The sequence below is a fragment of the Buteo buteo genome, chromosome 2 (assembly GCF_964188355.1).
Source record: "Buteo buteo chromosome 2, bButBut1.hap1.1, whole genome shotgun sequence".
NCBI classification, from domain to species: domain Eukaryota; kingdom Metazoa; phylum Chordata; class Aves; order Accipitriformes; family Accipitridae; genus Buteo; species Buteo buteo.
The window spans coordinates 61,431,575-61,448,941 of record NC_134172.1 but is presented as its reverse complement, the minus strand read 5'-3'; the positions used below and the strand labels follow the sequence as shown (position 1 = coordinate 61,448,941).

Genomic DNA, 17,367 nt, shown 5'->3' with positions numbered 1-17,367 from the left:
TTACTGTTAAAGTTTCTTTTTCTTCTGGCGTTTTAATGGGTTGGGAACTTGAGTTGAAGCAAATACCCTTCACGCAGCTCTCTTCTCTTGCACACAGCAGGCTTATCCTGAGTATGTTCAATGCTGCTATTGATCTTCAGGAAAAATATTTTAAACTAAGATGATTTGGTTCAAAAGAATTGAAAATAATAAACCACAATAAAAGTTGGGGTTTTTTTTTTTCATACTTCCCACAGGTGAAGTGAAGTCAAGTCATTCTTTGGCTTTAGGAGGAGGTCCCTAAATTACCCATCCCCTATTGCCATCAGCTGTGACAGTTGGGAGGGTGATGGTTCTCTCACTTGGGGGCTCCAAGTCTCTCCTTGAATGAAACTGTCTTATGTAAGAAACAACTTTTCATTCCCCAGGCTAGTGAAAGCTAACTCGCTCGCTGGCCTTTGTGTCTGGGTTTTGGTGTTTTCAGTTCCATCCATAGCTCAAAAAATGCATGTATTGCACCTAAAATGCTGGAAGTCTGGTCTGGTTTGGGCTTGATGTAAATACTGGCCCTTTATACCAGATGTAAATATTGTGGATAGCAGCGAATGGCACTTACAGTCCAGAGGTTTGTGATCTGAATGGCTCCTTAGAAGCGTTACCATCTTGTGAAAGCAGCTTTCTCGGAAGACTGTTGCACAAAATTTTCCGTTTTGTTTGGAAGTAGATTGTTCACTTGTCACTGTGGTTCAAAGATGCTGCTTCTGCGTGCTTATGGAGCTGAGATAAGGAGCGGGAAGAAAGTTGTGATTTGAATGCTGGCAGGAGCAGTCCTCAGTGTGGAAACAACTCCTTACTCTGTTCTCATACATACCCCCAAACTCCAAGTCTGTCTTCTGGATATCCAGAATTGTTTTATCTAGGAAAATCTTAGTGAATCGCTCTTCCTGCCAGAGGATTGTTCCAGATGGTTCCCAGGAGGTGGTCTGAGGAGTTCCTAGTAAACCAGGACGGCAGAGTTGTCCTTCAGGGCAGATGCAGGACAAAACCAGCACCATGCACAGAAGTGCAGTCAGTTGGTAATCCTGAAGATTGCCATGCTGGATTTCCTTGGAAACACACATCAATGATGGGATAGCAGGTATGACTTTACCAGTGCTTCTGGCTAGGGTAAGTACATCTGAAATTCTCATTCCGTTGCTCTTTAGGCCTTAGCAAACACGGCTTGTGATCCATCTAAATGATGTTTTTCTGCCAAAAGGAAATTTTTGTTGCCCCCTCACCTAATCCCCCCCAAATCTGGAGGCTGCCATTTTGGAGATGAAAATGCAGCTTTGGGGGAAAGCAGAGAATAAATGGAAAAAGTTGCTGCCAAATGATTGTATTTATACTGGGCATTTACTTGCCCAGACATAGGCAACAGCAGCCAGGACTACCTGGCTACATTAGACTAAACTGCATAAAATCCAGAATTTTTTATTACTTAGGCAGACCCTGTCAGTTCTTTTCCCTTCTCTTGGCAGCTATCGGCTCCTACCTCAAAGGAAAGCTCAGGGCCACCTTCCCTCTCAGAAAAGGTTTGTACTTACGTTGAATCCTCTACCCGTTGCTTCACATGGCATGTAGCAGCTGTTCAAAAGTGAGGGCAGTCTGCCTGCCAATTAACTGAACCAGAGCCAGGGGAGCTGTCTGGGAAGTGAAATTGTGCTGGTATGGACTGGAAGAGCTCAGCCCAGCCCCTGCACCCCTAGCTCCAGCAATAAAAAAATCCCTCTACATCACCACCCTGTTAGAAAGGGCAGCCTGTGGTGGATATGGATATAAGGGAAATATTTTCTACCTGGAAATGTAAAATAATTTTTTTTATGCATACTTTCTTCCCTACGTAACTAAGATAAATTATTTAGAAAAATATATGGTAACTCTTTAAGGCTCATTAATAGCGGATGAAAATGGATAGTTTAGCTAACGAGAGACTCTCCAGAAATCAGGCTGCTGCTACTCCTGTAATGAACAGCCAGGTGCTATTCTCAGAGCTGGGCAGCTGACTCCTATTAGGCAGGTGGTTGATGAAAGGAAGCTGCCTGGAGTCAAGGCTGGGAATCACCTCCTGGATTGTCAGAGGCTCACTGGAAGGAAAAAGGAACATGGGTATGTACCCAGAAAAATCCAGGTATTTACAAATATTTTTCCTGTGTGATTTTTTCTGTCCTAACTTGACAGCAATGTTTTCTGCTGTGTAACTCTGCCTGTTCCAAGTATATTCAGAATTTATACTTAAATCAGAGTTTGCAGTTGTTGAACTCAAATTTTTTTTTCTGTGTGAAAAAATAATCAGATTTTCCTTTAAGCTTAAAAATGGCATATTTAGCTAGTATTTGGTGCAAGTTTTTGGCTCAGTTCAGGACTATTAGTGTGTGTTTGACAGTAAGAGGATATTTGAGCTGGCTGTAACACCCACTCAGAAGGAGGAAACATTTTAAGCTAAATAAGGGTCCCAAATACTTGACCTTGGACATGTGCTACAGACAGAACACATACTGTGAGTAGAGAGGAAAAAAAACCACCTCACAAATTCACTTAACTTTGCTGCTTATACCTTGCATTAAACTTTAGATATACTCTTTTGGCTATGGGAGAATGGTCTGGAAAACCTATGATACCTTTCTTTCCAAATTGAATCATAAATAAAATATACTTTTAGGGTTGCAAAATGTTTCTGGTTAGAAATTTGATTTAGAAAGACATTCTGTGAATACTGTCTCTTTCCTAAAAGCGAATCTGGATAGTAATTACAAGAATTAGGCTTGCTGGAGAAGGATGGTTTAACTTGTAGCTGCAGTGTAAATTTTGTTTGCAGTTAATTTTGCTCATGGTTTTGGAGAGGCAACTGATAGTATCGATTCTTATTTCTAGCCAACAGACTAGTGACAAAAAGATGGGATTTTGAAAAAGTGGAGGATATCTAAAAATGCATCTTGTGTTTTCCATTAACTACCATATAAGCAAGAGTTACAGTTGACAGTGGAATGTGAGATGATGAAAGGGTATTCATAATCTGTACAGCACTATGTAGGTTTTTTAAATCAGACCTCCTGGTTCAGGTTGATCATATAAATAACTGTTTTCGCTAGAAAGCTATACATGTGGCATTTCAAGAAGTAAATTATTTGGTGTGCAGATACCCTTTGTACAGGAAATAGGTTCTATCAGATGATTGCAATGTGGCTTAGTTGCTCTTATGTCCTAGCAAAGGTTCACTGCTCTGGCAGACCCTTAACGTAGAATCTGGGACTGACAGCATTTAATGATAGAAGGAGAAAAGCGTGCTGGAGATCTTAACTTACCTGCCTCCTTGTGGGAGGGTAAGAATCCTTTTCCTTAAGTGACTGTAGTGGATTGAATGTTTGGTGACTGACCATTTGTTGTCCATCTGCTTGGAGGTGAGATTGGAAAATCTTCATTACATAATGCTTGAGAGATGGTTGTTTGATCTGAAATCCTCTACCAAGGCAAAAAGTTTTAAGTGTCTGTGTAGTTGGGAAATCATCAAGGGATCACTTCTGATAAGCTTGGGCTCTAGGCAGGCTGAATACTCATTTCAGTAACTCAGATTAAGATGTAGATGGAGGTCTGTTTTGGTAACTGCTTTTAAAGATGTTGTCTAATCCTTTTCCATATTGCTCTGCTACTGCTTTCCCATATGGTTTTGGTTGGGTTTTTTTGTGGTGGTGGTGTTTTCTTTTTCTTTTAGTTGTGGGTGGGTGGAACAATGAGATCCTCATCATGCTGAAGGACTGATAGCTTGCTTCCTGTAGGGTTGGGTGAAGCTGAGGAAAAATTCTGGAGGGAGGATCAGTGAGTTTATGTGAAACCCTGAGGCAAGTTGGATGAGAACATGGGGCAGTCCCGCCTTTCAGAAATACTACATAGAGACACCAGAATTGTCCCCTCCTTTTCACCGACGCTGGGATGGCCAGGGATATCCATTATACTTGTAGCCAGAATGATCTTGTGCCAGGGAGTGTGTCGCTGACATATCTTGTGCTGTGGAGCTGTGGCTATTGGCCACTTTTCACATACTCTAAATTCTATCTGTTATCTGTATTCCAAAGGTAACCTGCCTGTAGATGGAAAATTTTGTCCCAGTGTAAACTTTGGGAGTCATGCCTGGTAATTAGCCCCTTGCAAAGGGAGACTGGCTGAGTAAGCAGTGCATCCAAACACCTTGGTGTTTTTCAGAAGGCCTTTGCCTTTTGGACTTTTATTTGGCAGCTATGACAAAAGATGGAGCATGATGGCTTGTTTAAAAAAATGAAAAAACACCAAAACGAAGAACGACCAACCCTACCCCCCAAAAACCCCTTGATGTTAGCTCAGCTAACGTAAATTCTCTAGGTGCCTAAAACCCAAAATGTAGACTGTTAAAGAGATTGTGTCTGCTGACCTCCCCTGGAAACGCTGCGGCATTCCCTGAGCACCTTGCCATGCCCAGGGTGGCACAGATCATGTTGCTGAGTGGGCAGCTCACACTGATGACCTGTGAGGAGTAATGCATAACACTGCCCTGCTTAGCTTGCTGGCAGTGCTGAAACTGTAGTGTGGGCAGAAGATAACTGTGCAGAAGGCTGCTCCCTCCCTTACAGTTTTGCAATACGACCATCCTGCCCGCCTCCCTGGCACAGGCAAACAAGGGAACAGGGAGAGAGGCCACAGGGACTGGGTGTGAAGGTTGGCTCGATGGCTCATCCAAGCAGGAGAGGAAAGGGAGAAAGTGTGTATCTTGTGCATTGGGGAACATCCTTCCTGCCCCTCCTGGCTGGGTGTCCGGGGTGCCTGCCTGTGAGCCTCTCCTGTCCCACTATGGTTGGCGTGTTCTAATACACTTCCTCCTGCTCTTCTGTGACGGCTTGGATAAAGCTGCTCTGTCCCTGGCTGCTCTGAGGCGGCCTGCTGCCCTTGCCTGTGACTCTGCCTACCCCAGGCAGCTGCTCACCCTGTAGCTCCTAGAGCTGCAGAATCTCCCCTGTTCAGCCCCGCTGCCACAAGTCCTTCTCACCTTCAGTCCGTTCTGTGCAGTGTCTCCCACTTGGCCAGTCTTTGCTCCTGTCAGCCACACATCAACTGCAGCACCTGCTGCTGCTGGGCACTTGATTTTGGGTGCATGTGTATGAGAGAGAGGGTGAATAGCAGCAATCTTGATGCCACTGACTCTGCAGCTGTCACTACTGTTTTCAAGCTCTCCTCGTCTTCTGGCTTTGGCAGGCCAGGGCTGAGGCAGCTGCTGCTCCCATCTCCTCCTGTCACTGGCACTGTCAGGGCACTTCCAGCTCTTCCAGTCTGCTGCTGTCTGAGTCATGGCTCTCAAATGGAAGGCAGCCAAGACACTATCCTCTCCCCGGTTGTCTTAAGGTTTAAGTGGTTTTCTGCTCAAATGGACAGCTTCTAGGGCTCCCGCTTCTGGGGCTCTAGCTGCCCCTGTGCCAGGAGTAGGGAACTGGATGACTGTAGATTGTATACAAGGAGGACATCATCCCTCAAACAGTCTTTGCCTGTTCAGATACAGGCTGGAATTTCTGAAAGGTCCCTGTGCTCAGCAGTTCCCTGCTGGCACAGCATGTGCAACATTATTATGAAAAGATGCTCACACTGCCTCAGATTGTGCATCAAGCCTCTGCCATGCATTCAAAATACAGGGATGATTTAATTTCAGTTTACCACAGAGGATGCAGAGGTGGGGTAAGGAAACTAACTCCCCCCCCCCCCCCACACCCCCCCCCCCCGCTGCCTTGGAAGGTTCTAGCAGGTGTGGTAACAGATGTAAGTCTGCTCATTTGGAAAAAATGTGACTGGTGCTACTGAGTCAGAATTTAGAGAACAGACCACAGGTTGGACAGAAAGAGGCTACTTCTTGAGGTGTGTATTACTTGTTGGTGGGAAATAATGCAGATCTAGGCTCTCCCGTATTTTCATTACAATTCCTCAGGGAATGGATGATGGCACAGTCCCTGCTGTATGTAAAAGAAAGCAAAGGGGAACAATGACTATATTGCATGTTAGAGAAGTTGTATGATTGCCTCTATTAATGAATAGAGCTAGTACAGCTGAGACCTCTTAGGACCAGGGTCACAACACCATCTTTAACTTCTCCTGCAACGTATTAGATTAAGCTTCCAAAGCTGCATCTGTAGTAAGCTGTATCATTCTGTACATGATGCTGAGAGGTACTGTAATGTGTTCAGTACAGGGGAAATACTTTCTGAAGAAATTTTTTACGATGAGGGTGGTTAGGCGCTGGCACAGGTTGCCCAGAGAGGTGGTAGATGCCCCATCCCTGGAAACATTCAAGGTCAGGTTGGATGGGGTTTGGAGCAACCTGATCTAGTTGGTGTCCCTGCTCATTGCAGGAGGGGTTGGATGAGATGACCTTTAAAGGTCCCTTCCAACCCAAACTATTCTATGATTTTATGAGGATTCAGTAGGTGTTTAAACAGAGAGGACTTGCATAATGAAGCGAGAAGAGCTAGGTGCTATGCTGATACTTGGACTTACAGTTTGCAGACAGTGGGAATGTGACTTAAAGCCAGTCTGGAGAAGTGTTCCTTAAGTGCTTCTGAGGCATGGGGCTGGTAGCAAGAAAGCTTGGTTTTGCAAGACCGCTAAGTCAGCTTTTAAAATCCAAGATTAAGATCTAGCTTTGTTTTGATTTTCTGTGCCTGGAGCAGCTCACTGAGAATTGCAAGAGAAATTATTTCAGATGACCCATGCTAGCTTTGACATGAAACATCAGCCTAGAAGTGGAGCAGCAGACAAAATAAGATCTGAAAAGGGGCTGAAGTTACAGCTGTGTACTATTAGCTTGTGAAACTATCTGTTGTTACAAATATGTGAAACTTTACCTCAGATATACTAGCTTAAAACATTCTCCCCATTCCACAGAGGATAAAGAAACAGTAAGGACATAAAATACTTTGTAATGATATAAAAAACTATTACGAAGAAACACTTTGCCTGAATTGGGTGAATAAAGCATTTTTACTGAAGAAAAATATATGTATGAAAAAATACTGTGGCAGTCTGTAGCATATAAGTAAGATCCTTCAAAGTACAGCTGAGACTGAAGGATCTTCTTTGAAAGAAAAGGCAACACAAATGTGCATGCTGCTTATTCACAGAATGTTTACATCTTCAATTTTACAAAATAGCCACATTTTCTAAAATGCTCCTCTGAAATGACTGATTAAAAGACAGTGAACCATAGTATCCCATCAGCAGCAGTTTATCACATCTATAAATCCAATTTAAATATAGTTATAACAGGAGTGTGAGACAATAAAGAACAGCATAAGAGCTGTAAAAGGAGCTTCTAGTTGACAATGGATTCCATATATATATATTTCAAAATACCAAAATGAAGATAAAAGTTTTAAATTAAATTAAACAGTTCTGTAAATGAGTAATAAACACATATAAGACAGCACATGTGTGCTCTTCTGTCCAGTTGCCTCCTGGAAGGAATGGAGTGACTTGAGACTGCAATTTACAGGATTTTCTGTAGGATGGAGTTGGCAACTTCCAGGGATTCATCTTTCACCAAGACAATATCATAAGAGTCCATGTATTTTTCCAAAAGCTCATCTACCTAATTGCAAAAGGGATAAAGACAAAGACCCACTTAGTTATACAATTAATTTCTGAAAGGCTTTTTGTCATTAAAATACTGCCCAGTCTTTCCACCAAATTCAAGGAATGAGCCATGCAAACTTGTTATCGCTCCTACGAGTGAATTCCACAGGATGACAGCGTAGGAGTAGCCTGACATAACTATGTGTGCATTACAGGATATAACACCTCATATTTATTCCAGGATCTTGCACATAAAGATACTGAAAGAAAAACTACTTCCTCAGCTTCCCAAAAGGCAGAGAGAAATAGAAAACTGAAGTTTTCTCTCTCCTGAATGCAAACGGATGTGCATTATAACTTAGCAAACAATCAGTTCTGTGTCACCTCAAAAAAACCCCAACCCTAAAACAGGAGACACGGCCTAAATCTGTTATTCGGAAGATTTATAATTTTGCTCAATTATTAATCCAGTATTGAAAGGAGGGGGAGGAGGCACAGGAATTTAAGAGAATTAATTTCTCTAGCCTCTGAATTTTACTTCTCAACAAAATACCTTTTTGGAACTAGTTCAGTACAAAAACCAAAGCAATCTACACTTGTGTTTTTGTAGCTTATGGGTTAGAAAAAAACTGAAGGCAAGAAATCCATGAAAAATGTTTAAAATCTCCAAACAAATATGGGCCAAACACTTGGTTTGATATCTGAAGCTTATTACAATGAACCTGTTTAACTCACAATGTTTCACTCAAAGTTTACAAGGTTAGATAAGGCTACTTACTTTATCATTGAGATAGCCGATCTTAAGAATGTGTTCAACATTTGCTACTCCATCTGCCATACTCAAGTCTCCTTGAGAATCACCCAGCAGTATGATATTACTGTTGTCTTTTAGTTGTTTGAAGTACTCTGTATTCTTCAAGGCACCGTCATGTTTGTTGTAAACATGAATCAATTCTCCTTTAAATCCTTTTAATATTCCCTATTAAAAAACCCACTGAAGTTATTTCTAGTATCACATAGGCAAGATAGAACCTAGAATGAAATAGGTGATATTACTGTTGAACTAACACTGAACTATGTAATCTCTAATGATGAACAAGATAAATTACTGTTAAATAATGTAATGTCTGTAATAGCACTGTTAAGACTAGGCAGAGAGTGATCCTCCCTGCTTGGAGGAGTAGCGCTGTACTGGGCTGAGTGCGAGGCTGTTGTTAAAAGAAATGAATGGTATCTTAGTCACACCATGCTAACAGTGTTTGAACTGTTATCTTCTGCTTGTTTTTTGCCTGTGAGAGTGCTGAGTAAGCAATTCTCATTTGCTATATGGCAGGGTAGATGGCTACATCTGTTGCATTAAAATGTTCATCTTGTAGTATATATAAATAGCTACTAAATACCACAAAGAGTCATGTTTAATAAGAATGTGTTATTTCATACATACATGTTCATCAAAATCCATGAAATTGGAAACCACTTTGACATTAGAATGGTAGACCCCAGCCTGGTGGATGACTTCCTCAAGAATGTCTCCAATCCCAGCAGAAAATATGAACACAGGAATATTATGTTCACTGAGTTTATCAAAGAAGTTCTCATATCCTTCTCTGCAACACAGAATGTAAATACAAATCAAATCTCAAAGCAAGCAAAAAAAAGTCTGAGTTTTCAGAAGACATTCATGTCATCTTTGGAAAAGAAAATTAATTTTCCCTGAGCATCTCACTATTTCTTTTATCGCACTTTTTCAGGTTAGCAATAACCATCAACCTAACACAAGGCATGTAGTTTTAGCAAGAAACTTCTGCATCAAGCTGTTTGGTCTTGATCTGTATAATTTTTTCCCCAAGAACCTCTAACTGTGTTTTAAAGACTTAAAAACACTTACCTCACCCCAAACACCCCAGAATAAGCAAGCAACTGCTAGAACTCTCTCTAGTTACTATCAGGCTGTACAAAGCAACTACTAGAACTCTCTCTAGTTACTATCAGGCTGTACATTTCTTTTCAATCTTTCTTGCTTAAATATTTTGCTTTCTATAGGGTTATTACCATAAAACTAATTTTGTTTTGTTTTTAAATCCTGAAAACATTTATTGTTACTCTTTCCTGAAAGTTTTTTAGTATTCAATCAAAACTATGTATAGTATTCCAGGAACAAGATAATATTATCTCTATACAGCTTCTCCACACAGACAGGTAGAATTTTACATTTAAAAAAAAAAAAAAATCACAGAAGTTTTTGAGGGAATTTTAGCTTGTGAATGAAGATTCAACCCACGTGGACTTAGGCTTTCAAACAGGCAGAGATGGTGTGCTTGTCTGTTTTGTGAAAGATAAGAATTTAGTCAGTATGATAAACAAACACTATTTCTTTTGTAGTCCAAAATTTACAGACAATTTTGGAGAACTTTAAAAGAGATGGGAGCCAGAGCACATTTCAAGCAAGGACTTTGTTGGCTTTTAAACTTGCCTTTAGCCATAGAGGAAGAATAATATTTAATACAACATGTGAGACATATTCCTCAAGATGCTGTATTTTTGTCTCACAGGGAATGTTTTTTAAAAGAACAATGTTGAACTCTACATTCCCCTTATAAAAAAGTGTCACCAGTGCAAGTTCAAGAGGATGAAGGTCTACAGAAATCAAGCTTGTACAGATGGGACTAAAAAAAAAAGTTTCAGATCTCTAGTTTATACAGTGTGATCATTGTAGGCATTTAGCCACAAGATATCAATAAAGTGGGAGCATAAAGAGCTCACTATGTTCCAAGATTAAGGTGTCACATTCTCAGATATGTGGTGGTTTCTCCCCCCCCCCCCCCAGTAAGAATCTACAGAAAACTCTCCAAAACAGTATTGTTCAAGTCAAAAAGGACTTACTTCAGCATAACATCAGATTCCCTCACAATTTCTGCAAACTTATCTTTTTGTAAGCCTTGTTCAATGAGTAGTGCATGAGATTTATTGTACCTAGAATAGAAACAAAAAATGGGTTGAAATTGACTTATTAAGATTCACCTTTCCTCAAATCTCATGATGAAAAGCATCCTGTATGGTTAATTCTTGCTTATTCAAGTTTGCAAAGCAAAACCAGTTGTTGCACAATACTCAGACATTAATTCAGTTAATGTGTTAGCTAAAAGCTACTTACTGCCATTAATTTGCTTTTAAAAGCTTATTAAATCTAATCTTAGTACAATTTGAAGATGGGAGGTGTCTCTTACCATTCTACCATATATGGATATTTTTCTTCAATAGTGAGAGCTGGATCAATTTCAATAGCATAATAGGTTTCTTTCAGCTGCAATAACTGAAAGGAAAAAAACTACCAGTTGTTTAATGTATTTTTATAAAATAACACTTGGTATTTATTTAACCAATCAAAGTAAATTTCTTCATTCTGATTACATTATTTAGATAAAATGGAGTCTGAAATGCTCTTTGAACAAAGAATTAGCTTGTAAATATATCTAAGAAGAAAAAGTGGCTGCTAGTAAACTGAACTACATGCTATTAACAAGAATACAAATATTTCTGTTGACTTCTATTAGTGATGGGATGTCTTGCAGCCAGTGAGAGAGCTCAGAGAGCTTTAAGGATTTGAAAGTATCCCTTGTCTTGTCATGCTGTGTAATTCAATACACAGTACAGCCAGTGGATAATAACAGTTGTCTGTACGACAAACCAATAGCTAGCAGGTTTTCCATTTACCTTCTTCCGACATTCCTCTGTGATGAGCTTAGAGTTATCAATGATGTCTGGAGGGTGAAAAAAAAAAAGTGTTAAACAATATGGTATATTTCTTTTACTTTGGTCTACAACACTGTAAATGGCATGGATGACAATGTTTGATGACATATCACTATGTTTCCTCAGAACTTTTCTTACCAGCAACCAGTAAAAGGCACATTTTTCTTCATAAACATGAAGATGTCCTTCCCTCATCTCTGAATTAAAAGCTCAATTACAAGCTCTCTAACCTGTTTCTTGCAATTTAACTGTTTCTGAAATCATCATGAGGCATCCTATGTGTTTTAGGATTCCCACTTCATTAGTATATGGATTTTCTTTGTTTGTTCTAAAAGGCTACGGGATAAAAATATCAAGAATTCTGATGAGTTTACTATCTGGTTCTTGCAGGCATCAGGACTATTATGAACTCTTAAAAAATAAAAGTCAACCCTACCATATCAAGCCACCAACATCTTATAGTTCAGAACTTAATGTTTTAATTGTGAATGACAATTTATCTGAGTTTAATTCACACAGATTGTGATTAAAATACGTATACATAAACCCACATATAGACAGTCACTAGAATACTTCATTAGAATGTACAGGTTAGGTAACAAGTCAATATAAAATCTCATATTAGGGAATAAATTGGATAGAAAAATAAAATCCAGGAAAAACTCAAAGGAGTGAACAATCTGTATTTAAAAAAAAAAAAGTACTCACTATGACAAGTTGGACATCTTTTTCCATTGTAGGAAAATCTACTTAATGTCATATCAAAATCTGTTATAATCTATTTAAGGAAAGAAAAAGCAAAACTGTCTTACAACACGGAGGGATAAAATAAAGAATGCCTAGAAATTCTGAACGATCAACAATAGTTGCAGCTGAGTATCATGTGTCACAGAAATCTCCCTATTCTGTTGAACTATTGTAATGTAAGCTAGAATATCCCACATGAATAACTTTTTTTCTAACAAGCCTGTTTTTCTAATTCCTTTGGTCAGAATATTTCCTGAAATTACTAAGCTTATATGTTTATATCACTTACTTAACTAGTGTCTGGTTGAATTACAGTTGAGTCAACAAGGGCTACTAAAAGAGTTAACAGATGTCTACGTTTTGGAGATTTCTTGAAGGCTGACTTCTGTTATATACATGTATTCTTAAAATCTTTTGGCATAGAACAACAACCACGTGTTTGCTTTCATTCCGAACTGGTTGCACCTTCTACTATCTTTACCTGAAGCTTGGCAGCTCCACCTTTGATGAGGCCACAAATAATTTCCTCTACTTTTCCTGGGTCCTTAATATGGACAGTCTTCTTCTGAAATTCTGGCATCTGTGAAGAGTTAAGAACAAAGACAGAAATATACTTACAGAGGAAAACTTACTAGGTAATACTAGCTATCCATCAAATTGGAAGATCTGTATCTATAAAGTTTCATGTGACATCAAGACATGCTCAGGACAGGAAGGCAAGTTAAGTGTATGAAGATACAGAAAATACTCTGGATATATTAACTGACAACTGCATACAATTCTGTTTGCTCTCGACATCTGTTTTCATTTCCTTTCCTAATACTAAATTATTCAGTAAGCTGACACTCACAGAAAAGATAATTGTATTTGTAGGAAATAAGGGAGATACATAGAAACAGGACATATGGGATCACTTTGTGGTTCAAGTATGTCACTGGGAGATGGTGAACCTGAAAACTAGCTCTTTGTGCAATTAATAGGCTCTTAAAGTTTCAACATAGATAAAGAAGACAGGCTGATTTTAGATACCTGGTTTTTTTTGTTGAGAACGCTGCATGTGTCAACTGAGTATTCCAAGGCCGTAGAGTAAATAATTCCTGCTCCCTAGCCAGTTCATCAATCATTTTCTATTACCTATTTTACTGCACAGTTTTGAACAAACACGTGCTAACCCACCACATATTCCTTTTGAATGAAGAACATTTCTTGAATATTATGATAAATGCTGAATTTGGTAAAAAAGAAAAAAACCCCAACCAACACAAACCCCCACCGCTCCCCAAACAACACCCTCCCTGCCAAGCCTTTGCTTACTCTAAAAGTTTCTCTTCAACCTTGCAGAAATTGTAAAAGAAGTACTTATTGACAGAAATGTCCCAATTTAGTATGTATTTCCTTCCTTTATAATCATGTATGGACTCTCTTTAAAGCAAAGGCATCAGACATTTGCAATCTGTCTACAAGGGCATTTATGAGTAGTAAAATTTATTTTCTGCACACAGAACTTCAGAGATGATGAAGTGCTAGGAATTATATTTTTCACATTCTGATCATTCAGCTTTTCTAGCATGTAATTTTAGCTGCAATGAGCTAAATAAAATCTAAAAAAAAAAAAAAAGCAGCTTCTATTTCCAGACACATTTCTGGAACCAGAGTTTTCATATCACCAATTGTCATGCAACGCTTTCTTCCTGCTCTTGATGCTAACAACCCTTTTATTAATTAGCAACAACTGTCTTGCAGTCAAATTGCAATTAGGTTATCATTTAAGAAAAAGATGACGTTTTAAAGTCTTGCAAACACATGTTTTTGTAATGGAAAAGACACTGGTGTGTCAGGGAAAAGAAGGAACTGGAGAAGCCTTTAAGTGTCGGCTCTAGTCCACTCTGCCCTCAGGTAAAGCAAACTATTACAGCTACATCATTCTCAGCAGATACTTGTCTAACCCGTTCTTCAAAACCTCCACTCACATATTCCTCAACTGTGTATTTTAGTGCTCAACTACCTTCATGTTCAGAAAAGTTTGCTAGATCTCTATTTAACCTTCCTTGCTGTAATTTTAGGTCAGTCATCTTCAAGGAAAGTATTCTTTTTCACAGGTGCTCGCTGGATATTTTTCCCTTCTTCCTAACTAAGGAACCCCAGTTTCTTCAATCTTCTTTTGCAGAGCACAATTTTCTAAACCTCTGACAATTCATGGTGTTGTCCTAGCCCATCCATTTGAATTATATCATTCTTGAAACACAACATCCATAACTGTGGGTATAACCTTTCTGCTCTGCTCCGAAAAGGCCTCACCTGAAGGGCTACTTTGGCCCATGTCTTCAGATAATACCTTTGCATACATGTCTGAATACACTTGCTTCGTTAGTAGTAATACAGTGAGAATGATTCAAATTCAGTTGGTAATGGTCAAGTAGTCTTCAAAATTACTCCTAGGCAGAAACAGGTAGTTGCAGAAAGTGCTAGATTTTACATTTAGTCTTGCTGGATTGTATCTTTTCTTCCACATCAGTGCTCCCATTTTTGAATATAACAAATAATTCTAATCCACAGTATGCTTACTGCTACTTTCTGGCTGATATCCTCAAAGACACTAATGAAAACAGAAAATATAAATCCTTCTAAACCCCTAATCGTGAGTCTCTGATAATTTTTTAAGGTTTTCCACCCATCCAAAAAGTTTCACCTATACCAGAATATCTTGCCAAAAATTGTTAAGTCATGACAGGGTATTTACTACTACTTTGCTTTTAAAGTCTCATAAAGAAACAAACTGCATTAATTTCACTTAGTTTGGAAGATTTAAGGTTTTCCTTTGACATCCTATGGCAAAGACATTTTCTGCAAAAGTTGTACGTCCTAAACTAAGACAGTTGTTCTCTGTGTGGTTGCAGTGCCTTGCTACTTTTATTAGCACAGCAAATTCAAAAAAGGTACATTAGGATTGGCTTCCAACTATCAGCTACATCCCAGGCTGGGAATCATTGAGAAAGCTAGTGAGTGTTAACAAAAACAAAATTTCTGGAAAATAGCCATTAAAGAATTGCCTAATCTTTTGAGAAATACATTTACAAATCACTTAAAGATATTTATTCACAATTATCAGCAGATCTAGTTTCATGAAATAAAACATTAACAATCTGCAACTCTTTAAAGGTGTTTTATGGTATTTCTTTTGTATGTTATACAGTGCTGGTAAACAAAAGTAAACTTACCACTTGTTTGGTGGGTATACAGCACTTTTTCTCTATAATGAAAGATAACACAATTTGACTATGCTTTGTAATTTTTTCACTATAAATTGACTAATTCCTTTGTCTTTCAGGAGGCAAATTATATATGTATTTTTAGACTTAGAATGCAAAAATTAAAGTGAAATCTAAATGCATGCTTTTGTAAGAAGTTGTTCAAACATTGTTTGGTTTACTTAGGAAGTCTGTTGCTTAGTATCTAATATAATGGATTTAAACAGAACATATGTTGGGAGAGATGGAGAGATCAGAGGGAGAGACTGTATGAGGAAAGTTGGATTGTTTGCTACTGTTTTATTTCAGACTGAGGTCTTTTTTAAGTTTCTGAAATAACCTGAGGAAAAACCTCTTTAGTAAACACTTTAGTAGATGATGTTAAACAAGACATTGCTTAAGATTTTAAGTATGATGAAAGCTTCCTGCTTTGATGTTGTAAACTGATACTCCTACTCGAGATCAGATTTTAAGGTTCATTTATTTCTAATACATCTTTCATTTTTACACAAGAATTGAAGTCAGATGAAGAGTATTTTAGTTTAGGGGGAAAAAAAGAAAGTGTCTTCTGCAGCGAGTATAACCCAGATGATGTCAGTCTCACAAGCACTTTAATAGGCAAACCCAAGTCTTCATTATGGATACGGCATCTGATAAAGCCTCAGACAAATATGGTTAGTTGAAATAGCCACTGTCCCCATCACTAGTTCCTTGTATTCATATTTGCAAGTGAATGTTAAATAGCAATTCTTTTATTTAGGCTTTATCATTATTATATTAGAAGTAAATGAAACTGTCTAATAAACAGTCACCAGTTTTCTGGCAAACTGTCTCCTTCAATGTCTTACACTTCTGCCCCGTCCAGCTGTTGTTTTTTTTGTTGCATGTTTGCTATTCTTCAGAGTTGAAAGAGATAAGCAGATTCAAGTTGGAAAGAACTGGTAAGGCAGATTAAACAACAAAGAGTGAAAAAATGCTAATAAGAAAAGTTCAGTCAATTTGATAAAATTTGTGTTTCTATTAGTTGTTTAAGAAAGGTCTAGGAGTCAACTTGGTATACACAAAAGCGCCAAAATTCTGATGCACCAGTTGACTGGGAAGAACACATATAGAGAAACAGCGAAACAAAACTCTCCACAGCACCTAACAAAGGCAAGAAAGCTTGTCAGAGCAAGGAGCTTCTACAAGCACAAGAAAAGGAATTCATATTTCATTGTGACATCTGAAAGTACATCATATTGAAACACCTAAGTGCCCCTATTTATTCTGTCATTTTATGGAAGTGTGAGAAGACTTTTGCTTTCTTACCAAGGACATCTATGTGTTATTGAAATAGCTCAGAGGCTGGTATCTCTCTTAAAACACATGTTAAACGATGACAACTCCCAAAGGTAATTTGTGGTTGGCACATACACTGGCCACAAATACATTTAAGTTTCTAGTCTCCGTCATTTTTAAGGAGCCTTCAAAGAGAAGCAAGGAGAACAAAACTGAAAAAGGTTATTTGAAAGGTTGAGCTTAACTGGATTTATGACAAGGGAAGAAAGATCTGCTTGTTTATGATAGCTACAAAAGAATTTCCTACATCGTTATTCCAGTTACCTGCTAACTGTTAGTCATACCTTAAAGAATTAACAGTAGTGGAGTCACGCAGGTTTGGAAATCCCTCAGTCCTACAAACCACAGAATGGGTCATTTACAACAAGGATAATTCTGAAAATTACAAGTCTACTTAGTACATGAGACATGCATCTTTGTAGCTGGGTTAAATAAAGAGGAAAAATATTTACTGTAAAGACTGTATTGAATTCTAGTTTTGAAATATAGTTTCTTATATACAATTGGATAGTAGAAGTGCAAACAGATGCTTTTATGTTGTATCTGGGTGCTGCTTATATATATAGTTTTCTTAGTATTTGAGACAGCGTATATCTAAGTGCATGCTGCATCAGTTCGATTATAAAACAAGAGTTGGTGATAATCACTCAAATGGAAGGCAGGTATCTAAGTGAATTCA

The 17,367-nt window shown here is 38.4% G+C and overlaps 1 protein-coding gene across 5 annotated transcripts in view; it reads right to left on the bottom strand.

Annotated features, from left to right (window-relative positions):
- Positions 1 to 7,239: 7,239 nt before the first annotated feature.
- The window catches only part of NT5C3A (5'-nucleotidase, cytosolic IIIA), a 28,968-nt gene continuing 18,840 nt past the window's right edge, over positions 7,240 to 17,367 (bottom strand). For 4 of the 5 annotated variants that reach the window (XM_075057085.1, XM_075057053.1, XM_075057069.1 and 1 more), the window contains 8 exons: positions 12,584 to 12,682; positions 12,064 to 12,133; positions 11,317 to 11,363; positions 10,830 to 10,915; positions 10,486 to 10,575; positions 9,047 to 9,209; positions 8,381 to 8,581; positions 7,240 to 7,618 (listed from right to left, as the gene is read on the bottom strand). In XM_075057085.1, the coding sequence (XP_074913186.1) occupies positions 7,517 to 7,618; positions 8,381 to 8,581; positions 9,047 to 9,209; positions 10,486 to 10,575; positions 10,830 to 10,915; positions 11,317 to 11,363; positions 12,064 to 12,133; positions 12,584 to 12,682 (858 nt within the window). In that variant the 3' untranslated portion in view covers positions 7,240 to 7,516. Of the gene's footprint in view, positions 7,619 to 8,380; positions 8,582 to 9,046; positions 9,210 to 10,485; positions 10,576 to 10,829; positions 10,916 to 11,316; positions 11,364 to 12,063; positions 12,134 to 12,583; positions 12,683 to 16,972; positions 17,024 to 17,367 lie in introns of all 5 variants that reach the window. The other variant, XM_075057075.1, reaches the window with a different exon arrangement.